The sequence below is a fragment of the Penicillium taxi genome, assembly GCF_028828555.1.
Source record: "Penicillium taxi strain IBT 34144 chromosome Unknown utg000004l_segment0_segment0, whole genome shotgun sequence".
Lineage (NCBI taxonomy): Eukaryota > Fungi > Ascomycota > Eurotiomycetes > Eurotiales > Aspergillaceae > Penicillium > Penicillium taxi.
The window spans coordinates 2,048,423-2,070,057 of record NW_026643206.1 but is presented as its reverse complement, the minus strand read 5'-3'; the positions used below and the strand labels follow the sequence as shown (position 1 = coordinate 2,070,057).

The window sequence follows — 21,635 nt, the reverse complement described above, 5'->3', positions numbered from 1 at the left end:
TGTTTTCCTTGATATTCATGGCTCAGCATGTAATTCTATAATCCATTTGCAGGGCAAATATACTAGAGGAATCTATAAGCCCCAAGATTTGAGAGCCTACCTGCAATACCATTATAACCCTCTATTTACAAATAAATACGAAGAAATGAGATAGAAGACAGAGTGGAGTTGAATTACCTATTAGTGCTAGCGGGGTGGACCATGGAAGGATTTGATCGCCCGTGTTTAAGCCCGAAGCCACGAACGTAAAAGGTGACGTTGGATTCTACTTTTCGGCCGGACTTGGATTTTTCTCTACTAGGTCTTTTCCTGTTTCCCTTTCAATTTCTTATTGACTGTATGGTTTATTTCACCGGAATCACCACGCTTCGTCGAAACCCCATTTGTCGCATCTATAGACCGTTTCCGCCAATTTTATGATTGTCAACAATACCTTTAACTCCACCGAGTATCGTCAGAAGCGGTTCGCCCGCTCATTAAGATTAAAATGGCTGAGCCAAAAAGCTTCAAACCATTGGGCGCTAGCAATAGCAACAGCAACCGCTCCCCCAGTTCCATCAAGCTGAATGAAAAGGAGTTTGATGTTGAGAATGGAGGCCGACGCTTGTCGCATCACCACGATGCCGTCGATTCATCATCTACGACTGAGAAAGTTGGTCACCAGATTGAGTTGGAGGCAGAAAATTCGATCAAGTACCGTACTTGCAGTTGGCAGAAGGTATGCGATATTCGAGCGCAATTCGTATCAGTATAATCCTGGAATGGTGACTAAATTTTCACTCGTACCTTAGACTGCGGCGTTGCTCTTCTCCGAGTATATCTGTTTGGCCATGATGTCGTTTCCATGGTCATACTCCATCCTAGGCCTCGTCCCTGGCCTGATCCTGACAATCTTCATCGCTGCTATCGTTCTCTATACTTCATTGACAGTTTGGTCAGTTCTGAGAAATTCGTGTTTTCATCTCTATACCAGATATACTGATTGATGGCAATAGGAAATTTTGTTTGCGACACCCAGAAATCCGGGATATCTGCGACATCGGCCAGTATCTGTTCTGGGACTCCAAAATTGCCTGGTGGTTCACGGCGGCCATGTTCCTACTGAACAACACCTTCATCCAGGGCCTGCATTGTGTCGTGGGCTCCGAATACCTTAATACCATGAGCAATGGTGGTGTATGCACCATCGCATTTTCGGCCATTGTCGCCGTGATATGCTTCTTCGTCTCTCTACCACGTACATTCAACACGCTGGCATACCTGGCGACTGCCTCCGCCTTCTTCACATTTGTTTCCGTCCTTTTAGCCATGATCTTCATCGCAAGTGAGGGGCATCCCGCCGGCTACCCTAAGCTTGGAGAACCTACCATTCTAGCCATTCCGGCCAAGGGCACATCTTTCGTGTCTGGTACCAACGCTTTCCTAAACATTAGCTACACCTTCATCGGCCAAATCACTCTGCCCAGTTTCATTGCTGAGATGAAGGAGCCGCGTGACTTCTGGAAATCTGTCACTGCGGTCACCATTGCTGAGATTATCCTGTTCAGCTTGGTTGGCTCGATCATCTACGCCTACACTGGTACGCAATATATGACATCTCCAGCCTTCGGCTCCATCTCAGATGAGATGTATAAGAAGGTTTCCTTCTCGTTCATGATCCCTACCTTGATCTTCTTGGGTGTGCTATATGCATCAGTCTCCGCTCGTTTCATCTTCTTCCGCCTATTCGAAGGAACCCGCCATAAGGGCAACAACACAGTTGTGGGATGGGCCTCTTGGGCCGGTATTCTGGCAATCCTGTGGGTTTTCGCCTGGATCATCGCCGAAGTCATCCCGTTCTTCTCCAGTCTGGAATCTCTCATGAGCTCACTATTCGACTCATTCTTTGGCTTCATCTTCTGGGGCTGGGCATACATACAGATGAGCTATGATGATTATGGACCTTCCTTCTATAAGATCCGTGGCATTCGTGGCTGGCTTGGTGCAATTTTAAACGTCAGTCTTATCTTTATGGGTTTGTTTTTCTTGGGCCCTGGCACCTATGCTTCTGTCATGGGTATTATTGAAAGCGACACAAGCGGCGTCTTCACCTGTGCCAGCAACGCACTTTAAATTTCTCTCGCAGGGCGAGGGACATCATACCAGTGTATCCATTTACCTCGAGCTGGATGCTAGCTGAGGAATTCATTCACGACCTGACAACTTGATGACAGGAACAGCTAGAAGCTCGCATTCCCGCTTCTAGGTCAGATGTCTTGTCCTTATTATATTCCTATATCTTCATTTCTATTCTTATTTGTTGGTCTCTTATATCTACCTATCTACCTAGGTGCCTAGGTATGGTGTTGTCGTCTTTCTCAAAAGTTTTCTCTGAAGTACCTGGGTAAGTATATGATATCTTTGAAATTTGATATGCAGGGGAAAAAATGAATCAGAGGATGCTGGCTGAACTTTGATCATTTTGATTTCTCTGCCCTAACATTCTGTAAATATTTCGGTGGGTGATTTACATCAGGCAATAAATTTCATGTTGATACGACTTTACCGCCACCTTATTTTTAAAGAATTTGACATTTTCAAGTTTTTCAAGGACTCTCATCAAGACTAGTATATTCTTTATACTTTATAGACCCCTAGTAAAGATATCGAAACTAAATTAGAGAAACAGAATCGCACACAGCTGCTCTCCGGTTGCCCTATCTCCACGTGACTTTCCCGGTATACTTCTCCGACGGAGGAATCCTCGGGTCTTTTTTTCTCTGCTCCTTCCTCTTTTTTTTTCTTTTCTTCTTGCAATTCAGTTTAACTTGTATTGAATTATCATGTCTAGCGCTCGTACTTTCAGGAGAGGTGTTGACCTCGTTGCCGTGAGAGCTTTCAATACTCCCCGCGCCTCTATCGGCTCCACACTACTGCGGAGGGAGCTATCATTTGGGGTGCGGCCAGCAGTACGCAGCACCAGAATCGCCACCCCGACGTCAATTGTGCCTGTAAAGACTCAATCCATTCGCTATGCGTCCAGCAGCTCCAGTTCCGAATTGCTACATAAGACACAGCTATTTGACCTACACAAGGCATATGACGCTAAAATGGTACCATTTGCCGGGTTCGCGATGCCGCTACAGTACAAAGACCTGAGCCATTTGGAAAGCCACAAGTGGACTCGCGAGAAGGCCAGCGTGTTCGATGTCAGCCATATGTAATAGCATGCAAAGAGATCCACCCCGCAGCTTTAATGGCTAATTAATCGGCTACAGGGTACAACATCACCTCAGTGGCCCCGGTGCCACAGAGCTGCTGATGAAGGTGACACCTTCATCACTGAATAAGCTTGCGCTGAACACATCCACCCTGTCTTGCCTCTTGGAAGACGGCACAGGTGGTATAATTGACGACACAGTCATCACCCGTCGTGGTGAAGACACTTTCTACTTCGTGACCAACGCCGGCCGCCGCGCCGAAGACCTGGCTTTCCTAACGGCCGAGATTGGTGCATACCGCGCCCAGCACGGCGCAGACAGCATCAAGTGGGAGATCCTTGAAGATCGCGCCCTCGTCGCTCTGCAAGGTCCACTCGCTGTCAGCACGCTCCAGCCCCTCATCAACTCAACCAACGCCACAGCGGCCGAAACCGACCTGAACACACTATACTTCGGCCAATGCCGCGAATTGCACCTGACTCTACCAGACGGCAGTAAAACAGCATCGCCACTCCTGATTTCTCGTACTGGTTATACAGGCGAAGATGGCTTCGAGATCTCAATCCCAACCTCCGCCTCCTCATCCCTCCCCCAACAAGTCGTCGATTTACTTCTCACGGACAAGGACACGGTCCGTCTAGCCGGTCTCGCAGCCCGAGACTCCCTCCGTTTAGAAGCAGGCATGTGTCTCTACGGCCACGACATCTCCACCGCACAGACACCACCAACCGCAGCACTGGGCTGGGTTGTCGGTCGAGACCGCCGCGACGCAGCTACAGCCACCTTTAACGGTGCTTCCGTAATTCTGTCACAGCTCGCTAGCCCTAAGACTCTATCCCAGCGCCGTGTTGGGCTATCAGTTGAGAAGGGCTCTCCTGCGCGCGAGGGCGCTGTCGTCGTCGACCTTGCCGATCCCGCCAACCCTGTCCAAGTCGGTGTTGTTACTTCAGGTCTGCCTAGCCCGACTCTTGGTGGTGCTAATATCTCTATGGCTTATGTTAAAAATGGCTTGCATAAGAAGGGCACTGAGTTAGGTGTCTTGGTCCGTAATAAGGTGCGCAAGGCTACTGTTACCGGTATGCCTTGGGTTGAGAGCAAGTTCCACCGTCCTTCATAAAAAGCTACTTGTTCTGCTTATTTTAGGGCTGTTATTAATATGAAATGACCAACTCATGATTTATTGGCGCATGTATATATTTTTTTCCCTTATTACTTGGATTCTTTGCTGCCTTAAGCCAGGTCGCTTCATGCTTGCGTTTTCTACTTCAACAGCTAGTCGACCAGGGTGGATCCGCAGGCAGTTTATCAATTGCCAATTGAAGCCAGCCACTTTCTAGATTTAGATATCATTCTTGGCCCGAGAAATAAGATTTATGCGCTAGTTATGGCAGATATAGAAGAAATACACAATAGCCGACAGTATGTTCATCCATTGGAGAAAATCCATATGAACTTGTGAATAAGAAAAAAAAATAAACTAAAATGCCTCAAGATCTTCAGCCATCGAATGTGTATCTGAGCCATTCGCCCACTGCCCGCAAGCTTTCCCACCGCACCGTCTCGTCTTTGTCGGCCATCAACTCCATCACCCGGACTTTCAGACCGAGGCGTTCGAGTTGTGTGCGCCTTTCTGGAACCTCCTTCACCAAGCAGCCGACATCGTTACAGGCGATGGCCAAAACTTGCTTGTCATTATCCCAGCTCTTAGACAGAATCTCCTTAAGTTTCTTGGTCAGAGCACCATTGTTCTCATCCACAATGCGCCGTGCGTTTTCCTTCCAGAAGGTAGGGTTCTTGTGCGGGGGCGACCAGCGCAAGTGACCTGACTGGACTTCGACGGCATACTCATCAAAGGTGGTCTGAGTCTTGGTATATTCATCAAGCATGGTTGATAGAGCCTCCAAATCTTCGAGGAGATCGGGGTCTGTCAGATGACGTCCCTTGAGGTTAGTCAAAAGTGATGGAAGCCGAACAAACACGGCAACGGGGAGCAAGGTATTCCGATTTTGCAAGAAAAGGTTGTGCAGAGTTGCAACAAGAAGACGAGTGGTCTTCTCCTTTGGCGACATTCGCAGGAGCTGCGTGTAGAGTTGAATAATCTCATAGCTCCTAAATGAGGGTCAGTTGTTGAGCATGGGGCTTCATGATTCTCTCTTGAAATGGGCACTTACTCTTGAAGCTCTTCACCGACGAGTGCGCTCTCGAATGTGAGTTGCCACACCACAAGGAGAACCCGATACAACAGCTGAAGACCAATCCCTCCAGCAAGACCGGACTCAATGCCACGTGTGCTGGGGGCTGGTGTACTAGCTCCTGAGATGCTCGCTCCGGAATTGCTGACATTATCCTTGCCCCCAGCAGCAGCACGGAGAGTTTCAATCAGAGGGTCCAAAGTCTCTTTGCGGTGGTTCCAAAAGATCTCACGAGAACTCTTCTTTCGGAGAAGCTCCGAGAATCCTTGAACTCCAATATCCTGGACCGCGCTATCTTGGTTCTTGGTCAGGGTAGAGAGAAAAATATACAACTGCGGAAGAGCTTCCTCGTCACGAGGAGCGGATTTGGTCGAGGCAACAAGACTGTGCGATACAAGAGTCGTGAGGAAGGTAGAGGCGAGCAATGGAATTGGGTCAGTGTTCGTGGGTTGCAGGAACTGGAGGAATGACTTGTATGGTTCCGGGTGCGAGATAAGAGCATCGGCCAGCGAGGGAACGTCTAGATGTTTCTTATTAGAATTGTTTGAATAGCCTCATTATCGGAATTGCAATGCATACCCTGAATCAGATCTGAAGCTAGCACCAAAATGTACTGAATCATATCTGTCCGACGAGCGGCGTAGTCCAAGACACTCTTGCCCTGCTCTCCTCCAGCAAGTAGGCCCGTATAGCCATCTAGGTCGGCCTCTATTGTCTGACGACGCTGTTCCTTGCGCACCTTGTCTACCGCCTTGATCTTCTTGAGATGATCATCGGTAATATTGCCCGCTCTGACGGCACCCTCCCATGGAATTGGCCGAGAACGAATATTATTTTGCAGAGAGCTGAGGTAGGTGGGCGGCTCTAGCGACATTGTGATCAAATGGGACCAGAGAAGCAGGAGTGCGCCGATAATTTGAGGTGTAGGAGAGGGGGTTGCGGAGGGAGGAGCTTGGGGGATGACGGAAGCTCCGCCAAGACCGGGATGTTGCTTCATCCCAACGGGTCAATTGTATCGGCTTTCCTTCAAGCCTCATCTTTGTCCCTATTTTTGCTTTCACCTGCGGGTTTCCAGCAGGAATTTAAGGTCACTTTAAACACCCGTCGTGGGACACATTTTTCAGTCTCTCTGGCCCAGGTATCCTGTGCGACATCCACCTAAGAACGTGGTTTGCTGCCTGCGCTTCCAGATTTCCTTACAGTCGAGTCTCACCACCGTCTTTGCTGGTATCACACGCGCCTTTAGTAACTTTAATCGAAACTCTTCGTTTCTTTTGTTACCCGCACACACTCTTGAGCTCTATACCACGAACTATTCCCTGCTGGGTGTTAAGCCTCTAGCCCCAACCCCCCGCCGACCTCATGCAAATCGAACTCGAGGCATTCATTGCCCTCTAGCCGACTAGCGTATTATACATCTATACAATTATGGCGCAGAATTCTCAACCGTCAAAGTCCAAGTGGGGAGTAGGGACTCTATTTCAGCAAGCAGTGGCAGGCGTCGAGTCGCGCTTAGACCACATCTTACTGGATGAAGCAGACAGACAAAAGTCGCAATCGCAGTCGCAGCCTTCAAATGAAAAGCTGACAGAAAATGCAAACACTGCGCCAATATCAAGATCTCCAGCTGGGTGTAAGTTCCTCGATGCATTGTTTAAATGTAGACTTAGCTAACACCACTTTCCAGCCATATCACGCAGCTCATCAAATGCGCGCAGGAACGATCGGCTTCAGGAGCGTCTGGCTCGGGCCGTGGTTAATTCGAACGCGGCAAATCGGAATTTGCAGCCTTCTCACAGTAGAGCCTCATCCCAAGGCGCCACTTCAATCCAAAGTGATGACGCGCGATCTAGCATGGACGTGGATCACAGCGTTGCAGCGTCCATTCCTGCCGTCGATATTTCCAGCCTGCCTTTGGATGACGAACACGGTATCCCAGAAGCATACACACCAAGGTCAAGTCATGACTCGGGGCTATCGAATCGGAAATCTACAGAAATAAGCGTCGCGGGATCATTGCCCAAGACTCTCAGTGATATAGGCGAGCAGCCTTCAAATGTAGAGGGAGATGTCCAGACTCTGTCGGATTCGCAAAATTCGGAAGATTCAGGAATTCGAGCCTCAGTAGATAGTTCACAGATAAGTATGGATCTACCGTCAGAGGCTGGCATTAATGATACGATTGAGTTTCAGCGACAAGAAGAAATTCATGGTTACATTGAACGCATAGACGCACTGCAGTCTAAGCTCAAATATCTCGCCAAGGAAGCATCTGAATCCTCGAGGAATGCTGCTGCAACAGCTTCGCCGGGGAGTACTAAGAAATTGCTGCTCGAAAAGGATGAGAAAATTGCCTTACTCCTAGAAGAAGGACAGAAGCTCTCGAAGTCTGAAATGGACCATCGTACAGCGGTCAAGAAACTCCGTCAGCAGCTCAATGAGAACATGAAATCGCAAATAGAATCAAAGAAACGGACCGAAAAGCTGGAAAGGGACCTTGCCAACTCCGAGGCCAGAGCGAAACGAGCTGAGGCCGCAGAGAAAAGAGCTAACGAGTCGTTGAATTCTCGAACAAAAGCCTCGAAGGACCTTGAAGCCGTGACAAACGAGCGAAATGCCCTAAGCCAAACCGTACAAGAAATGAAAGGACAGCTGAGTCGAGCTCTTGCACGTGCAGAAGCTGCCGAGGCCAACGCTCAATCAGATGCTCTGGAACAATCGAAACGCCGCGCGGACGATTTGGAAGAGGAATTGTCCTCCATCAAGATTGAGCAAGATATCAACGAAAGAAAGGCGAAGACGGAAATTGACGAACTGAAAGAAAAGGCCGATCAAGAGAAGGAACGAGCGCGGAGGCTCGAGGCCGAGCTTAAGGTTGAACAGTCAGTCATGGAAAGCAAACTGGAAAACCTCCGATCTCGCGCAGAAGAAGCATCTTCTGGCGTGACTGGGGAGTCGCATGCAAAACTTCTACGACAGGTCGAGACTCTGCAGACGCAGTACTCTGTAGCTAGTGAGAATTGGCGCGCTCTCGAAGGCTCGATATTGTCCCGTCTTAAAAGCGTAGAGAAGGAACGTGACGATACTGTGCGAAGGGAGGTGGATTTGCGGAAGAAGATTCGGGAGTTGGTAAGATGTCTCTATTGACTTTGGTCTCTATATGAATCTAACATGCACACCTTTGTAGAACCTCAAGACGAAGAAAATGGAGGAAGAGTTTGAAACTGCAAATGAGACCGAGCGAGACTTGAAGGGTAAGCTCTATGAGAGTATGCAGGGGTTGCAGAGAACTCAACAGAAACTCGAGGAGGTAACAGACGAGCTTTCCGCCGCCCAGACAGATTTGGCCGAGCAGAAGAAGGTGAGCGATGCGGCGTGGGCCCAGAAGTTGGAAGAGGAGCGAGCCAAATGGCGAGAGCAGGTGAATAGTTTGCCACAAACTCGAGGTGTATCACCCGTCCAGTCTCTACGTCGGTCGAGCAACCTCGATACAATCGGCGCCGGGGAATACCGGCCCATTAGCAGGCGATCCTCAACTCTTCCCTCTGCCTCTCCTGACATTGGCACACCACCGCGCCAAAACTCATACCCGACATCGATTGCCCAAGGGACCCTCTCCCCTCCTCCAATTATAACAACTTCGGTCCCGACTTCTATCCTAGAGACCCCTTCAATCACCTTTGAACCAGATGAGTTCTTCGGTTCCGGTACGCCCGTAACTCCATCCGCATACGGTGGCACTCAAGCACCCCAGTCACGCGGTATCAACGACATCATCTCGGAGTCGACCGTTGGCGCAGGACCATCTGTACAGCTGGTTGAACGTATGAGTGCTACCGTCCGCCGCCTAGAGAGCGAACGAGCCGGGTCGAAAGATGAGCTTGCTAGAGTGACCACCCAGCGCGACGAGTCCAGACAACAGGTTGTCGATCTCATGCGCGAGATGGAAGAAAAGCAAGTCTCCAGTGCTCGCGTGCAGGAACTCGAGGCCAAGCTTGCAGATCTTGACCAGCGCTACCAGACTACGCTGGAGATGCTGGGTGAGAAGAGCGAGCAGGTTGATGAATTGCACGCTGATATTGCGGACTTGAAGAAGATATACCGTGAACTAGTTGACAGCACTATGAAATGAGAGCGAAATGAGAGCATGTACATTGAATTGATATTCAGGTCGAGAGCTAGTCTGTCATGAGTAGATAGTGAATATTAGAATAAAAAAATGTTATCGATCTATCAGCTATGTATACGATTGCCTTCTCTGCGGTTTCCTGACTTTCTCTCACTCCTACCCACGCTATCATGCTACCTGGTCTGCCAAAATGACATGTTATAGCTTTGAGCAGCTCATTTCCTCCTATGCCTAGGTAAATAATAAAACCTTGGAACCTTGCGAGCAGGGTAATTGCCCAGGTTGGGAATATTTGGGCTTAGTCATAGACATTTTCAAAGGTTTCCAATCTCTTCTCACCGATGGTCGTTGATGTTGTGTTTGCTGATATGAAAGGTTATGAATTAAATTATTTGGCTTTAGTCATATAGAAGCACTGGTAGATCAGCGGTTAGATCGTGTGATTGCAAGTAATTACTATCATCACGAGGTCCCGAGTTCAATTCTCGGTCGGTGCTTGCTTTTTTTTCGCTCTTTTTTTTGGCCCACCCAACCTTGTTGTCAGTGACACCATTATATCTCTTTATTTACGAGGAGATATAGCTCAACTACCTAGGTAATTAATTCATGGCGGATATGTGCGCAGGTGAATCGAGAGCTAGGATTACCAGACGTAACTTAGATCGATTTCAAGTAATCAAGCTCAGATTTCTGCAAGTAGGTAGTCTATACATATTTAAATAACTAACTACTAACACTACTAACGGTACATGATTGTTGTTCCTGATTTTTGTCCTTGAGACAGGTGGGTATTAACTCAAAAGAACATCGCATCCATGGCATCAAAATCATTCAACGTCCCCGGAAACCCCGGAAGCCCCAGAGACCCATCATCTATAGTAGACTGAGTCAAGAACTCCTCCATAAGCGAAGAATGAAGAGCCATCTCAGTCGTTAAATCCGGCTGAAATATGAGATCACTGGCAGCAGCAGCAGTAGTAGTAGTAGTAGTAGTAGTAGTAGTAGTAGTAGTAGTATTAGTTGGTAGCAGAGTCGTAAACCCAGTTCCAGAATTAGAATTGGAAGACTGTTTCGGCTCTTGTACTGAAGCCGAGATATATGGCCATAGATTTGGATCTGGGCTTGAATATCCAGAGCTAAAGTTCGCAGGAACAACAACAGCAGTTCTTGTAATTGGCGGAGGATGATACTCATCAAAGCACTGTCTCACCCGTGACAGGTGTTCTGAGAAATCTTTCGCTGCTAGATTTTCAGTTGAGCTGAGAGATTTCAGCATCTCGGTTGCTGTGTCGACTGAGGCGATGTCACTTGAGTTGCCCATTGGTAGTAGGCTTGATATGACCAAGACTACAGCTGAGGAAAAGATGAATACTGGGAAAGCATAGCCATATACTGCTAGTGATCCACCAGTCCACTCATCTAGGCATAGTTTTATTGAATATCTTGCAGAGTGGATGCATGCTTCGCTCAAGGTAGCTAAAATCGGCGTGAGATCATCGCTTGGGTTTGAAGCTGGGGTTGAGTTCCGGGTACGCCAAACGAGAAACTTTAGAATAACGGGCCTGATTGCCAGAATTACACACTTTAAAGGCGTTAGCTATTTCATAAGCCAATACGGAGTTGTAAGGGGCCATACATAGCTGAATTGCAAGTGAAGAAGCACAGTGTGTTTAGAATTCTGCTTTTCATCATGCAGCCGTAAATGTTCAGGAAGCCTTTGTATCCACTGTTTTAATTGAATCAAGAGCTTCTGCTCGCGCTGCAAGAAGCTCTCAGTCGACCTTTTCCGGCTGTATATCTCCGTCGTTGTATTTCCAGTGATCTTCGCGAGCTCAATAGCCGCAACTTGGTATGCACTATCTGTGAATTGATCACTGTAAGTTTCTGAGGCTTCTCTCGATGGTAGATCGACATCAATGTCATCGTCGTGGATCTGAACAGGAAAGCCCAGTTTGGATCCCCAGTAGCGGTCGAGTACGTAGATCGACCACCATATGCGAACACGATGCTCGCGTTCAATTGGATGCAGATTTTGACTCAGGGGGACATTGTAGTTCAAGCCTGCGCTTACACTGAGTCGTAGTGCATTGCCCAGTAGGAGATATGATGAGTTGAATCTATTGAGAAACTGACAAAAGTATGCCTTGACGATTTTAGCTCCCTTGCCTTTCTGGAACTTTGCATGATTTGACCTACCAAATAAATAAGGCTTTCGATGTGAATCATACTTGGACGTTCTGGTACGATCTTGAGGAGATTCAGGGCTTCGGCAAAATAAGTTGACCCAGGAACAGTTTGGATGTTGGAGGGATCAGAGGGCGTAGTATAGACCTGTCCTATGGCAAACATAGCAAAATATCTGCACTTGAGGCTCGGATTATCAAAATCCTCTTTTTGGTAGATAGTATGAAGTGCATCAAGAGTTTCTTTCTTTAATGCCAGATGAAAAGCTGGATTGAGATGGCCAAGTGCAGTCTTCACTAATAACCTCGCGCTCGCTAGACTAGGCCACTCGATGCCCACATTGAGCAATGATTCCAAGGCTGATTCATCGATATACCGCCGCCGTGGGGGATGTAATGGCTGTGCGTCTGAACCTCTTAAAAATTGACACAGGCGGGTAGCAAAAGCAGAGGAAGACGCTTCGCTGGTATATATTGGAAGAGCAAACGCTTCGTGAGATTGGAACCATGGAGCTTCGCCAATAGTATAATCCTGCGCGATCTGAGTACTTCCTGGAGATGAGTTGAGAGCCTCTCCATCCCCCGTGGATTGGGGTCTATGAGATGCCCTACCTCGTGCATGCAGTTCCTGACTGTCTTGGATAAGCTGCTCCAGATAACTATCGCTTATTAATTCAACATTCATCTCGACTGAATCACGAGTACTACATACCTTTCATCCACCTTTATCTTGCGATCTCGGGTTGTGTATCTGCATTGGGTCGCATGGCCAGATCTTCGGCATCTCGAGCACGGCTTCTCACCGGAGCACTTGATTTTTTGGAAGCGGCATCGATAACATCTTCACCGGATTAGCCATGATACATCGGCTGAGATACCGTCACTCACGCTATGAATCTTTTTTGGGATCTGATGATTGGTGGAGGTGACTTATTTGGGCCCTCACATGAGTCAGATTTGGTTTGCATAGTAAGTACGGTAAAGCTGGATTAAAGATGCGGTGATTTAAAGATTAGCCGTATAATAAGTGGAGACGGCGGGGAATGTTCGCCGCCGGCAATATTTATCTTCGCCGTAGCGGTAAAAGCAGTATAGAGGATTAAAAAGGAACTTAACGACCAGGGCGGAAAAAAAGTCGAACATTTACATATTCAATAGTCCAAGTTTAGTCATGGTAGCCCAATACACCTACTCATACTTCCGCGTCTCCAAGACAGACGACGTTCAAACGTCTGCACGCAAATACCGAGATCTACGTCTCCAGGCACTCAAAGTCTCCCCAGAATCATTCTCATCCACCTACGAGATTGAATCAGCATTCACAGAAGAAGAATGGATCTCCCGTTTGACTGTTGAAAACCGTGAAGTCTTCATCTGCAGCGCGCAGCCTTTAGACGGCTCAGCCACAGAATGGATCGCTCAAGTCACTGTCTGCGGCCCCATGTCCGAGGCCGACTTTACTCTGCCCATTGAATCTGAACAGCCAGCTCAAAAGTCCGATGAAGAAGAAGAGCGCTGGCAGATGCTGAGTCTATTCGCTCTCCTCTCCCACCGCGGCAACGGACTTGGAGGCAAGTTATGCCAAGAGGCACTCAACTATCTCCGGACCTTGCGCTCGTCACCCCCAGGCGTGCAAGTTCGCCTTATCGTGAAAGCTGGAAATGATATTACAATCAATCTATATAAGCGTCTTGGATTTGTTGATGCCGGGAGGGCCACACTTGCCGAGGCTCTTATTGCGAATGGAGATTCGCACCTTTTACCGGAGGATATCAGCATTCCGAAGTTTTCCAATCGCTTTGGAATCATTATGCTTATCCGCTTAACACGCTGATTGTGATTTCCAATATTTATATCAATGGATGACAGATGGATTGTTTTTGTTCTTTGTACTTTGATCTAGTTCTATTTATGGGAAAAGTCTTTTCCGGTCGCCTGGATGACGGTATCATTACTTAGTACGGAGTACAGATCTATTTCTTCCATGAGATCCAGAAGCCTAGAGTCACTTTTAGTCTTCTTATTCGTCGGTATCTCAGGCCGAAACCATCATATTCTCCAGATGTCGGTGGATCAACATGTCATCTTGCAGACTACTTTCCTTATCAAACCATTTTGATAGATCGCACTCATCAAACTAGATACCACGATTAGCTCTGAAGTGGATAAATGACACGCGTGATGACATCCAACGTGATCGACACGACTAGTTTCGCCACCTGATCCTGCCCTGGCAGCCTTGTAGCCATTCAGATCATTCCATAAGAAGCTTCTGATTTTCTTCTCCGTATTTCCATATTACTTCATTTGCCGTAAATAAGTACATTATGGGGTAGAGGAGACCCACAGTTTAACATTACGATGTTAAGTAATTATTATCCTTCTCCATCAATTGATGACATCGTTGACTGACGACCTTTGCCCCTTCCCAGTTTGTGGGGATCATGTGACTCGAATTCTGGAGTGAAGAGTCATAGTGACAGACGGATATCTAGTTTGAGTCATAGTGACAGATGGATATCTAGTTTGAGTAGATACAGTTACGGTAGATACAGTACAATTTTCTACGTGTGGAATAGAATTGCCCAGCAAATATAAATTGTTTTGTAAATTAAACATATAGAGAACATATTGATATATATACAGTATGCTATTTTGGTTCCGTGGTCATAATAAAGGTCGTCATTAGGTCGTTAGGTCGTTATAGGTTGAAGAGGTGTAAAGGCGTAAAGTCGGAAAAGAAGTAAATGTAGGAAGAAAGGATGGGAACCGAAATCTTCAACCGGCGAGAGGCGGAACAGTCATGCAACACATGTTCTTTGATGTCATCTCAATGACATGTTGTTGGCTCTGATCCAAGAGAGACTGATTTGAGGCGTCATCGCAAGTAACTTCGGTAACTTGCACCACATAGGCGTCACGTTGTGGGAGGTCTGATTTTTGACGTATGATCCTCTGTTGAGGGATGATGATATCGTTTTCATCTTCAGAGTCGTCTTCGAACTCAAATGAGCTGATACGAGACTTCATATCGTTCTCAGTCCATAGAATGGAACCACAGTGTAGGCGGAAGTGACCAACGCAGCGGCGGAGGTCTGGGTCGGGAGCAGTAGTCTCTCGGACCAATTTCTCTTTCGAGATAACAGTGAGCTTATATGGGAGAGCATTGCGGTTTGCCATTGGGGGCCAACGTTTTCTGGCGTTCTTTTGCAAGAGAGGAATAGCGGGAGAGGGAGATGGAGATGGCGGAGCTTGGAGGCCAAATGCAACGGTCATTCTCAAGTGTTTTGAGACCGTTAATGATATGATGTGGAGTGAATAAGTAAGGGGAGTGGAGATTCAAATCCAATTGATCTGGGGAAGTGATGATTAAATAAGTTTGGAATGTATGGAGGAAAGGGGGAAGGAAGGGGAAGCAGGAAGACGGCCTCGAGTAAGTCTTATAACAAGATCTGCAGGTATGGGGAACCTGGTCCAAGCGCCCAAAAAGTCTTGCGTGTCACCAGGTCACCATAAGCGGTTCTAGACCGACCGAGTGCGTCCAACTCTCTCTTCTTCTAGTTTAGACCCTGCCAACTATTCTTCCCTTTTTTCACTCGGTTCTGTCTAACCCTATTTTCATACTTCATTTATTCAATCCATATTTTTATTGTTGATACATTTAAAGATAAGATGGATAACTCTACAGTAGAGAAGATAGAAAAGGTACCAACGGCTATTCGGATACTAATGCAGGCCCCACATGATCAGTTGATTCTTCGAAAACTTTTCTTGTGGAGACGCTTCTGCGTAGCTTATCTTTATTCGACTGAGAATAGAAACATTCCAGTTACACGGGGTAACTCACGATCTCCACGGATTTCCGCGTATGGAAATCCGAAAGACCTCAGCTTTTACTTTTCCCATTTTTCTTTCCATGTTGCGTGCAATTCTCTCAAGTAAACATAGTATTGCTTAAAAATCAGAATCTTATATTGAATCTTAGGACTGCAGTTATAATTAGTATTGACATTCGTTTCGTCTTGATTCACCCCTTTCCGAGGCTATGGCGACTCGGCTAACCTGCTGAATATCGTAAATGACTAAGCCCGGACCGACTTCCTTTCTAGCCGAGTTTCCAGATCCACCACTTTGTACTGTTCGCAACTGGTTCTGGGCCATTACTGAGAAGAAGAAAAGTCTCCACTGGGGAGTTCTTTCCGGTTCCGCTTCAATAGACCCATTCGCGCTTCCATGGTTCTACCATTGTTCTCCGCTGACCCATATTTTTTCTTTCTTTCGCAAACAGGACTTATAAATAAAGCAGATCGTTAATCTATTTGAGAAGCGTGTTCCCCGGACATCTCGTTTTGAGGTCTCATTCGAAACAATCAAGAAAAAAAAACAGGTTAGATCACCGGGTGTCCCGGTCTTGCCAATTACATATGAACACGACCATCTCACATAGAACAAGCATAACAGTAAGTTTTGCGGTCAAAGCTCGGATGTCGGAATATTATCGGCGCGGAGTTCTAGATGCGACTGTAGGTGCAATATTCTCTTGGCTACTGGTCCACGTTGTACAAAATATATCGCCATCAGTTCTAGCCATCAGGAGGAGGCCCCTTTGTTCTATACCACCAATTCCATAGGTTTTCTACCTAGTTCGCCTCGATCTATCAATTGGTTACTTCGTCAGCAAGGTGTTTAGTTAACTAACTCTTCGTCTTCGTCCACGCCGATCTTTACGAAAGCCATTTTCCAACTTCTGGAGGTTTATGAATAGACTCAGGACCCTGGAATAGCTCTAGCAATAATAGTCTAGTACAATTTCAGTATGGCTTGCCACGCTGGCAGATTTGAATCTGGAAAACGTACCGGTAGTCAGGGACCATGTTTCCGAACTGGATTTGAGCTATGAAGTACCTTGTTACTAAGCTATTTATTGAAGTTGTTAAGTAAATCCCATGCGAACAGACCACCTCAAACTTCACGCGTTAGTTATGTGTCTCTATCTTTCAACCACCCACCATGCCTCCAATTCACCCTGAAAAAAAAGTAGAAGTTGGTAGAGCAGGAAGGTAGGATCTTATTAGCCATTCAAGTTTTAAAAATGGCCAAACCTCTATGATTCGTAAAGCTGCATCTATTTGATATACCATTTTCAACCCTTTCTGGTGTCGAATTTCGTGTCTAAAAACGCGCCAGTAGCCATAAATTGACTGGATCTGAAGAGAAAACCCTTCTTAAATAGGTCCTCTCTTTAGATGCCCGTGGATGCGCTCCTAGGAATTGTGATGTTGATAGAATAGCCAATATTCTACTCGCCGACCGCGGAGCCAACCTACCTCTTACGATCGGACGAAACTGGGTCACATCTTTCGCTAATCGAATGCCTGGTCTAACAACCACTTATTCGACACCACGCGATTTTCAACGAGCAAAACAAAAGGATTTTATGGTTATACATGAATGGTTTATACTAGTTGAAAAGATGATTCGCGAAAATGGGATTCAACCAGAGGATATTTATAACTTTAATGAGACTGCATTCGCGACAGGGCTTTGTTCTACTCAGAAGGTTATAACCAGATCAGAATATCACAGTCAAAGAGCTAAAAAGTAGCCTGGAAACCGTGAATGGGTTACTGCTATTGAGTGTTTAGGCGCGTCCGGTTGGGCGCCTCCATCATGCATCAATTTTAAAGGGAAGGAGATGATGGAGAATTGGTTCGCCTCTGATCTAGGCTTACCACCTGATTAGCGTATCGAACTTAGTCCTAATGGCTGGACTTCAGATCAAATAAGGCTTCGTTTGCTCCAAAAGATTATTCCGACCACTTCTATGTGTACGAAGGGACGATATAGGCGGTTGATTTTAGATGGCTATAGTAGCCATTTAACGCCTAATTTCGACAGAATCTATAAATATCATGATATTATACCAATCTATATGCCTGTGCATGAATCATATCTATTACAGCCTTTACATGTCGCCTGTTTTATGGTGTTTAAACGATCTTACACGCGGCTGGTTAGCTCTAAATTGGAGCTTGGTTTTAGCCATGTCAATAAGGAAGATTTTCTTGAGATATAACCCTACCACGCAACTAGAGGCTGTTTAATCTACTTCTGATGTATTCGCTGTTACTAGAATTGTCCCATTTGATCCTAATAGATTGTCTTCTAAGCTTACTATTAGGAGTCATACACCAACACCACCACTATCTAGAGGTAGTTATTCTAGTCGAAATTAGACTCCAAAAACACCAAAAACGCAGAAGGATCTACATCGCCAATATAAAGCTCTACCCCGTACAGCTTCTCAAGCACCACCATCACTATCTAGAAGAGCATTAGATCAGATAATAAAGGTGCAAATACCCTATACCAGGTGAATACTATTCTACGCCAGGAGAACACTGCCCTTCGTCATACGCATGAAAAACATATCAAAAAGGGAGCTTCCACGTCGACAAATGGCAGTGGAAGAGGGCCTTACTATCTAGGGGGCATAGAGCTTATTAGCGAGTCGAATAGTTAATGCTCCTGGAGTTAGTAATACCTATTCTACACCCAAGAATCAGGCACATTTCCGACACCACCAACGCCCACATAGATGCGGAATATGCAGACAGACCAGCCATAGGAGAGAAACATGTCTTCAGTGACAGATTTAATAGTTTTTAAATTAGTTTTGTATAGTTTTAATGAAGTTATTAGTAAAATAAAAAATAAAAGTGGGTTAAGTTAATCCGTTCGTATGGAATTTACTAATATAAATAGTTAACCTATTAGATTTCTTGACTAGGGGAAAAATCCCATAATATCAAATTTACTTGATATGTGATTTCTTTTGCCAGGGTTGTTATGGGTCCACATCTCTACTGCATAACAATCTGGTACTCTCAGACCAGTGCATAGGTATTAGTCCAGCCTTCTTCCAAGTCTTGAAACTAGGGACATTCGGAGTTGTGTTCTACTTCAGAGTCATAAACCTCCATGATCTTCAGCACAGCCCCATCATCGCCTCCTCCTTTAATCTCGCCACTCAATAATCATAATTGAATCTTTCAATACTGGAATCACCGAGCATCCCTGATAAGTTCGGCCGTGCGCAACAAACGTTTCCTACCGGCTCCAGCCGCGGTCCGAAACATCCTGGCGCTAACTCTACGGCACTTTTACTTTACAACACATCTCTACAATATCAGCGGGCATAACTCGGCTTGCTAAACCTCCTCTCATATGTCCCCTGCATTCAGTTGACGTGCATAAGGAAAGAGTTTCTCCACGTCTAGTGCGACAGTATTATGGCCAAAATCCTCCGTTCCATCCTCGGATGTAAGAACTCTATCCACGGACTCGGATTGTGTCGGAAATGATTCTCGTTGGTCTTATTGTTACATTTGACGCTTTGGCAGTGACTACTTGCTGGAATTTCTTTTCATTTTTGCGCGCTACAAACTAGGGGTACCTGTCCTCTTTGCTTTGGGCTAATTTGATATCATGGATCCACTCAGCAAGAGTATAGGGTTGTCACCGGTGAAAGATGCTTGAGCCTGGAAGCCCTAAGCTTATGGATCAGCTTTTCCCGGCTCGGGCGGCTATTAACTGTATGAATGTCATATCGGGATGAACTTTGGCCCATTTCCACTTATTGCATCAGTTATGCGAAATCCAAACTGTGCAAGTTGTGCAACGCGCGGCTTTGCCACCGATTCTAAGATTCGTAACGCCCCGATAGTAGGAAAAGAGAAAATCAAGAATTTTCATGATAGAAATGAAAGAAATGAAAGAAGATTTTTAGATGCCATGTTGCTCGGGGCTGCGCCCAGAACACGCGTGATTGTGTCCGCATGCCATAGAATCCCTGTTAGGTCATTGGCATTCGCCTTCAGCTGTGGCTTCTCATGTCCTTGGAATGGCCCAAGGCGAGATAATTAGACCTCAGTATGCAAATTGAATGATCTGCAGCTTCTAGATCTGGCTTCAGATTGCATGTCCAGTGAATTGCCTGGTAGATTGGCGCCTGGTGCTGCCGTTGCATCCACAATGACCAGGCACCAGAAACTTTCGAGTTTGGAACTTTAAGGTGGATATTCAAAAATGCATGCTATCAGATTCTGTAATTTTAGGCAATTCTAAGGCATGGCTATTGAAATTATCGGGACAGCCCCGAACTCTATGCGCTGAGACAGGATTTTGATGAAGAATGCGTGAGTTTTGCAATCGCTGCACTCGACTCAACTTGGCTCGTACGACATTCTGCAACAGAGCAAATGAACAATCTACAGCACAGTATCCAAGTAAAAAAGGTCTAGATTGAGCTTGTGCGAATTTGTGAAGATCGAAAAAATCAAACCAATGACTTCAAACTCCCTATCAGATGTACAATATCCGGTTGCATTCAAAATGGACTCGAACTCCTAAGGGCCCTGCATGATTTGCTCGAGAGATCTAATATCTATTCCTCAAATCAGATCCTGCAGAGCCACCTTGTGCTCATACGATACGGCAAACGTAACACACACAACTACCGGAACCGAGAGATATCAACGGCAGCGCTGCAGGACCCTGCTGTGAAACATATGAAAGAACACGATAGATTGTGTCCATTTGTCTTTCCAACGGCGTACATGGGAAAATGCTTGTACGCTCATGGTTTATCAGTGTAACCTATGGACCCCGTCTTGCCCTCGTACAGCCGAAGAAGACAGTTTTTTCCAATATTCACATATTATTCAAAAGAAAGAAGAGAAGAATCGCGATATTGAGAGCTATACCAAGTCATATGGAATGATGGTTTGACCTACCTGTGCGCATAGACCGTTGGCCCTTCTCCCATGACTACTGTTCTCCCTTGTCATCTGCTTCCTTTTGACAACACACTAACCTGGAGTGGTCTCGTGCAGATTAAGAATCCAACCAATCCAACCAGAATGTAGATGTGATAGTGATAACTTGGCCTAGAGGCATATATGCAGGTTCATACTCAGCTGAATAAGGAAGACTGTGAAGATCGACTGAAGTAGATCCGGTTCGTGATTTTTTTTTTCCTTTTCTGCTTTTTCGCACCTTTATCTGGGGCGTCAGCCGCTAGGTCAAAATTCCGTTTCTCTTGTCCGGCTGACTGACATGTTTCTCTGCATTTTTTTATATTTTTTTTTTTAGCTCACGGATCTTATTCCTTTTTTTAATATATTTCCGGATTACAGGAATAAAAACATGTAGGATTAATGCTATCAATCAAGATTCTGTGGGAATAAGAGGCTTCTACGGAGTAGGCAACTTATTGAGTTAGCCCGAGTTAGGGCTTGGATGATCAATCAGCCCAGAGGGGTCTTGTTGTCTATATCTACTAACGCAGGGCGATCTAGCTCAAACGTTTTAACGGTTTAAGACAAAGTTACACGCAGACCGGCCGGAAGTGAATGCAGGACAAGCACAGTATTTCGTGTGGTGCGAAAATAAAAGAGGTAACAACTTAGAAACGGGATCGGACGTGTTTTATACCTAGTCTAGACTGAAGCATAAAATGATAGAAACAGCTCATATCTCTCTCTCCTCTGATTCTTCCACTTTGATATAGTTATGATTGGTTTAATATATGTTCAAATCACACCTGTGCGACTGTTGCTTCTTTTTCCCCCACTTCGACTCCTTCGTGCTAAAATAAGTACATATCATATCAATTATGACAACCCCAGTCAAATGCGATTGTCCCACTTCGGGAAAATCCCTCTCCGCTTGACTCCGGTTCCACTACGATCTCATTCCTCATTTGTTATGCTGCAATTTGCCTTGCGCCGTACCCGCTTCGCAAAAAGAACTTGCCCCAGATTTATGAAGGATACCCATCTTACTGCTTCTGGGCCTCGCTTTTTCTTTTTTCCTCTTTTTTAAACCTTTTCTTTCTTCTTTTGACCTGTTCCTTCGGGTAATCCCGAAC

The 21,635-nt window shown here is 46.0% G+C and overlaps 7 protein-coding genes across 7 annotated transcripts; 4 read left to right on the top strand and 3 right to left on the bottom strand.

Moving 5' to 3' along the window:
* Window positions 1-487: 487 nt before the first annotated feature.
* N7495_005685 (putative neutral amino acid permease) lies at window positions 488-2,112 on the top strand (the record flags this gene model as incomplete). The annotated part of the gene is made up of 3 exons (XM_057208336.1): window positions 488-718; window positions 792-934; window positions 996-2,112. 3 exons carry the CDS (start codon window positions 488-490, stop codon window positions 2,110-2,112), a joined length of 1,491 nt encoding a protein of 496 aa, XP_057062110.1.
* Window positions 2,113-2,822: 710 nt separating this feature from the next.
* N7495_005684 (glycine decarboxylase subunit T) lies at window positions 2,823-4,317 on the top strand (the record flags this gene model as incomplete). The annotated part of the gene is made up of 2 exons (XM_057208335.1): window positions 2,823-3,199; window positions 3,258-4,317. The coding sequence occupies 2 exons, from the start codon at window positions 2,823-2,825 to the stop codon at window positions 4,315-4,317; spliced, it is 1,437 nt and encodes a 478-aa protein (XP_057062109.1).
* Window positions 4,318-4,696: 379 nt separating this feature from the next.
* Window positions 4,697-6,266, bottom strand: N7495_005683 (H(+)-transporting V1 sector ATPase subunit H; the record flags this gene model as incomplete). The annotated part of the gene is made up of 3 exons (XM_057208334.1): window positions 4,697-5,309; window positions 5,372-5,912; window positions 5,972-6,266. 3 exons carry the CDS (start codon window positions 6,264-6,266, stop codon window positions 4,697-4,699), a joined length of 1,449 nt encoding a protein of 482 aa, XP_057062108.1.
* Window positions 6,267-6,820: 554 nt separating this feature from the next.
* On the top strand, window positions 6,821-9,524 carry N7495_005682 (M protein repeat protein; the record flags this gene model as incomplete). Its single annotated transcript, XM_057208333.1, has 3 exons — window positions 6,821-7,025; window positions 7,080-8,521; window positions 8,580-9,524. 3 exons carry the CDS (start codon window positions 6,821-6,823, stop codon window positions 9,522-9,524), a joined length of 2,592 nt encoding a protein of 863 aa, XP_057062107.1.
* A 793-nt stretch (window positions 9,525-10,317) lies between these two features.
* N7495_005681 (Zn(II)2Cys6 transcription factor) lies at window positions 10,318-12,544 on the bottom strand (the record flags this gene model as incomplete). Its single annotated transcript, XM_057208332.1, has 4 exons — window positions 10,318-11,103; window positions 11,158-11,664; window positions 11,718-12,363; window positions 12,417-12,544. Coding segments are annotated over 4 exons (2,067 nt in total), but the record flags the coding sequence as incomplete, so codon positions are not given.
* Window positions 12,545-12,875: 331 nt separating this feature from the next.
* Window positions 12,876-13,538, top strand: N7495_005680 (GNAT family N-acetyltransferase; the record flags this gene model as incomplete). Its single annotated transcript, XM_057208331.1, has 1 exon — window positions 12,876-13,538. The coding sequence occupies one exon, from the start codon at window positions 12,876-12,878 to the stop codon at window positions 13,536-13,538; it is 663 nt and encodes a 220-aa protein (XP_057062105.1).
* Window positions 13,539-14,482: 944 nt separating this feature from the next.
* N7495_005679 (uncharacterized protein) lies at window positions 14,483-14,980 on the bottom strand (the record flags this gene model as incomplete). Its single annotated transcript, XM_057208330.1, has 1 exon — window positions 14,483-14,980. One exon carries the CDS (start codon window positions 14,978-14,980, stop codon window positions 14,483-14,485), a length of 498 nt encoding a protein of 165 aa, XP_057062104.1.
* Window positions 14,981-21,635: the final 6,655 nt, after the last annotated feature.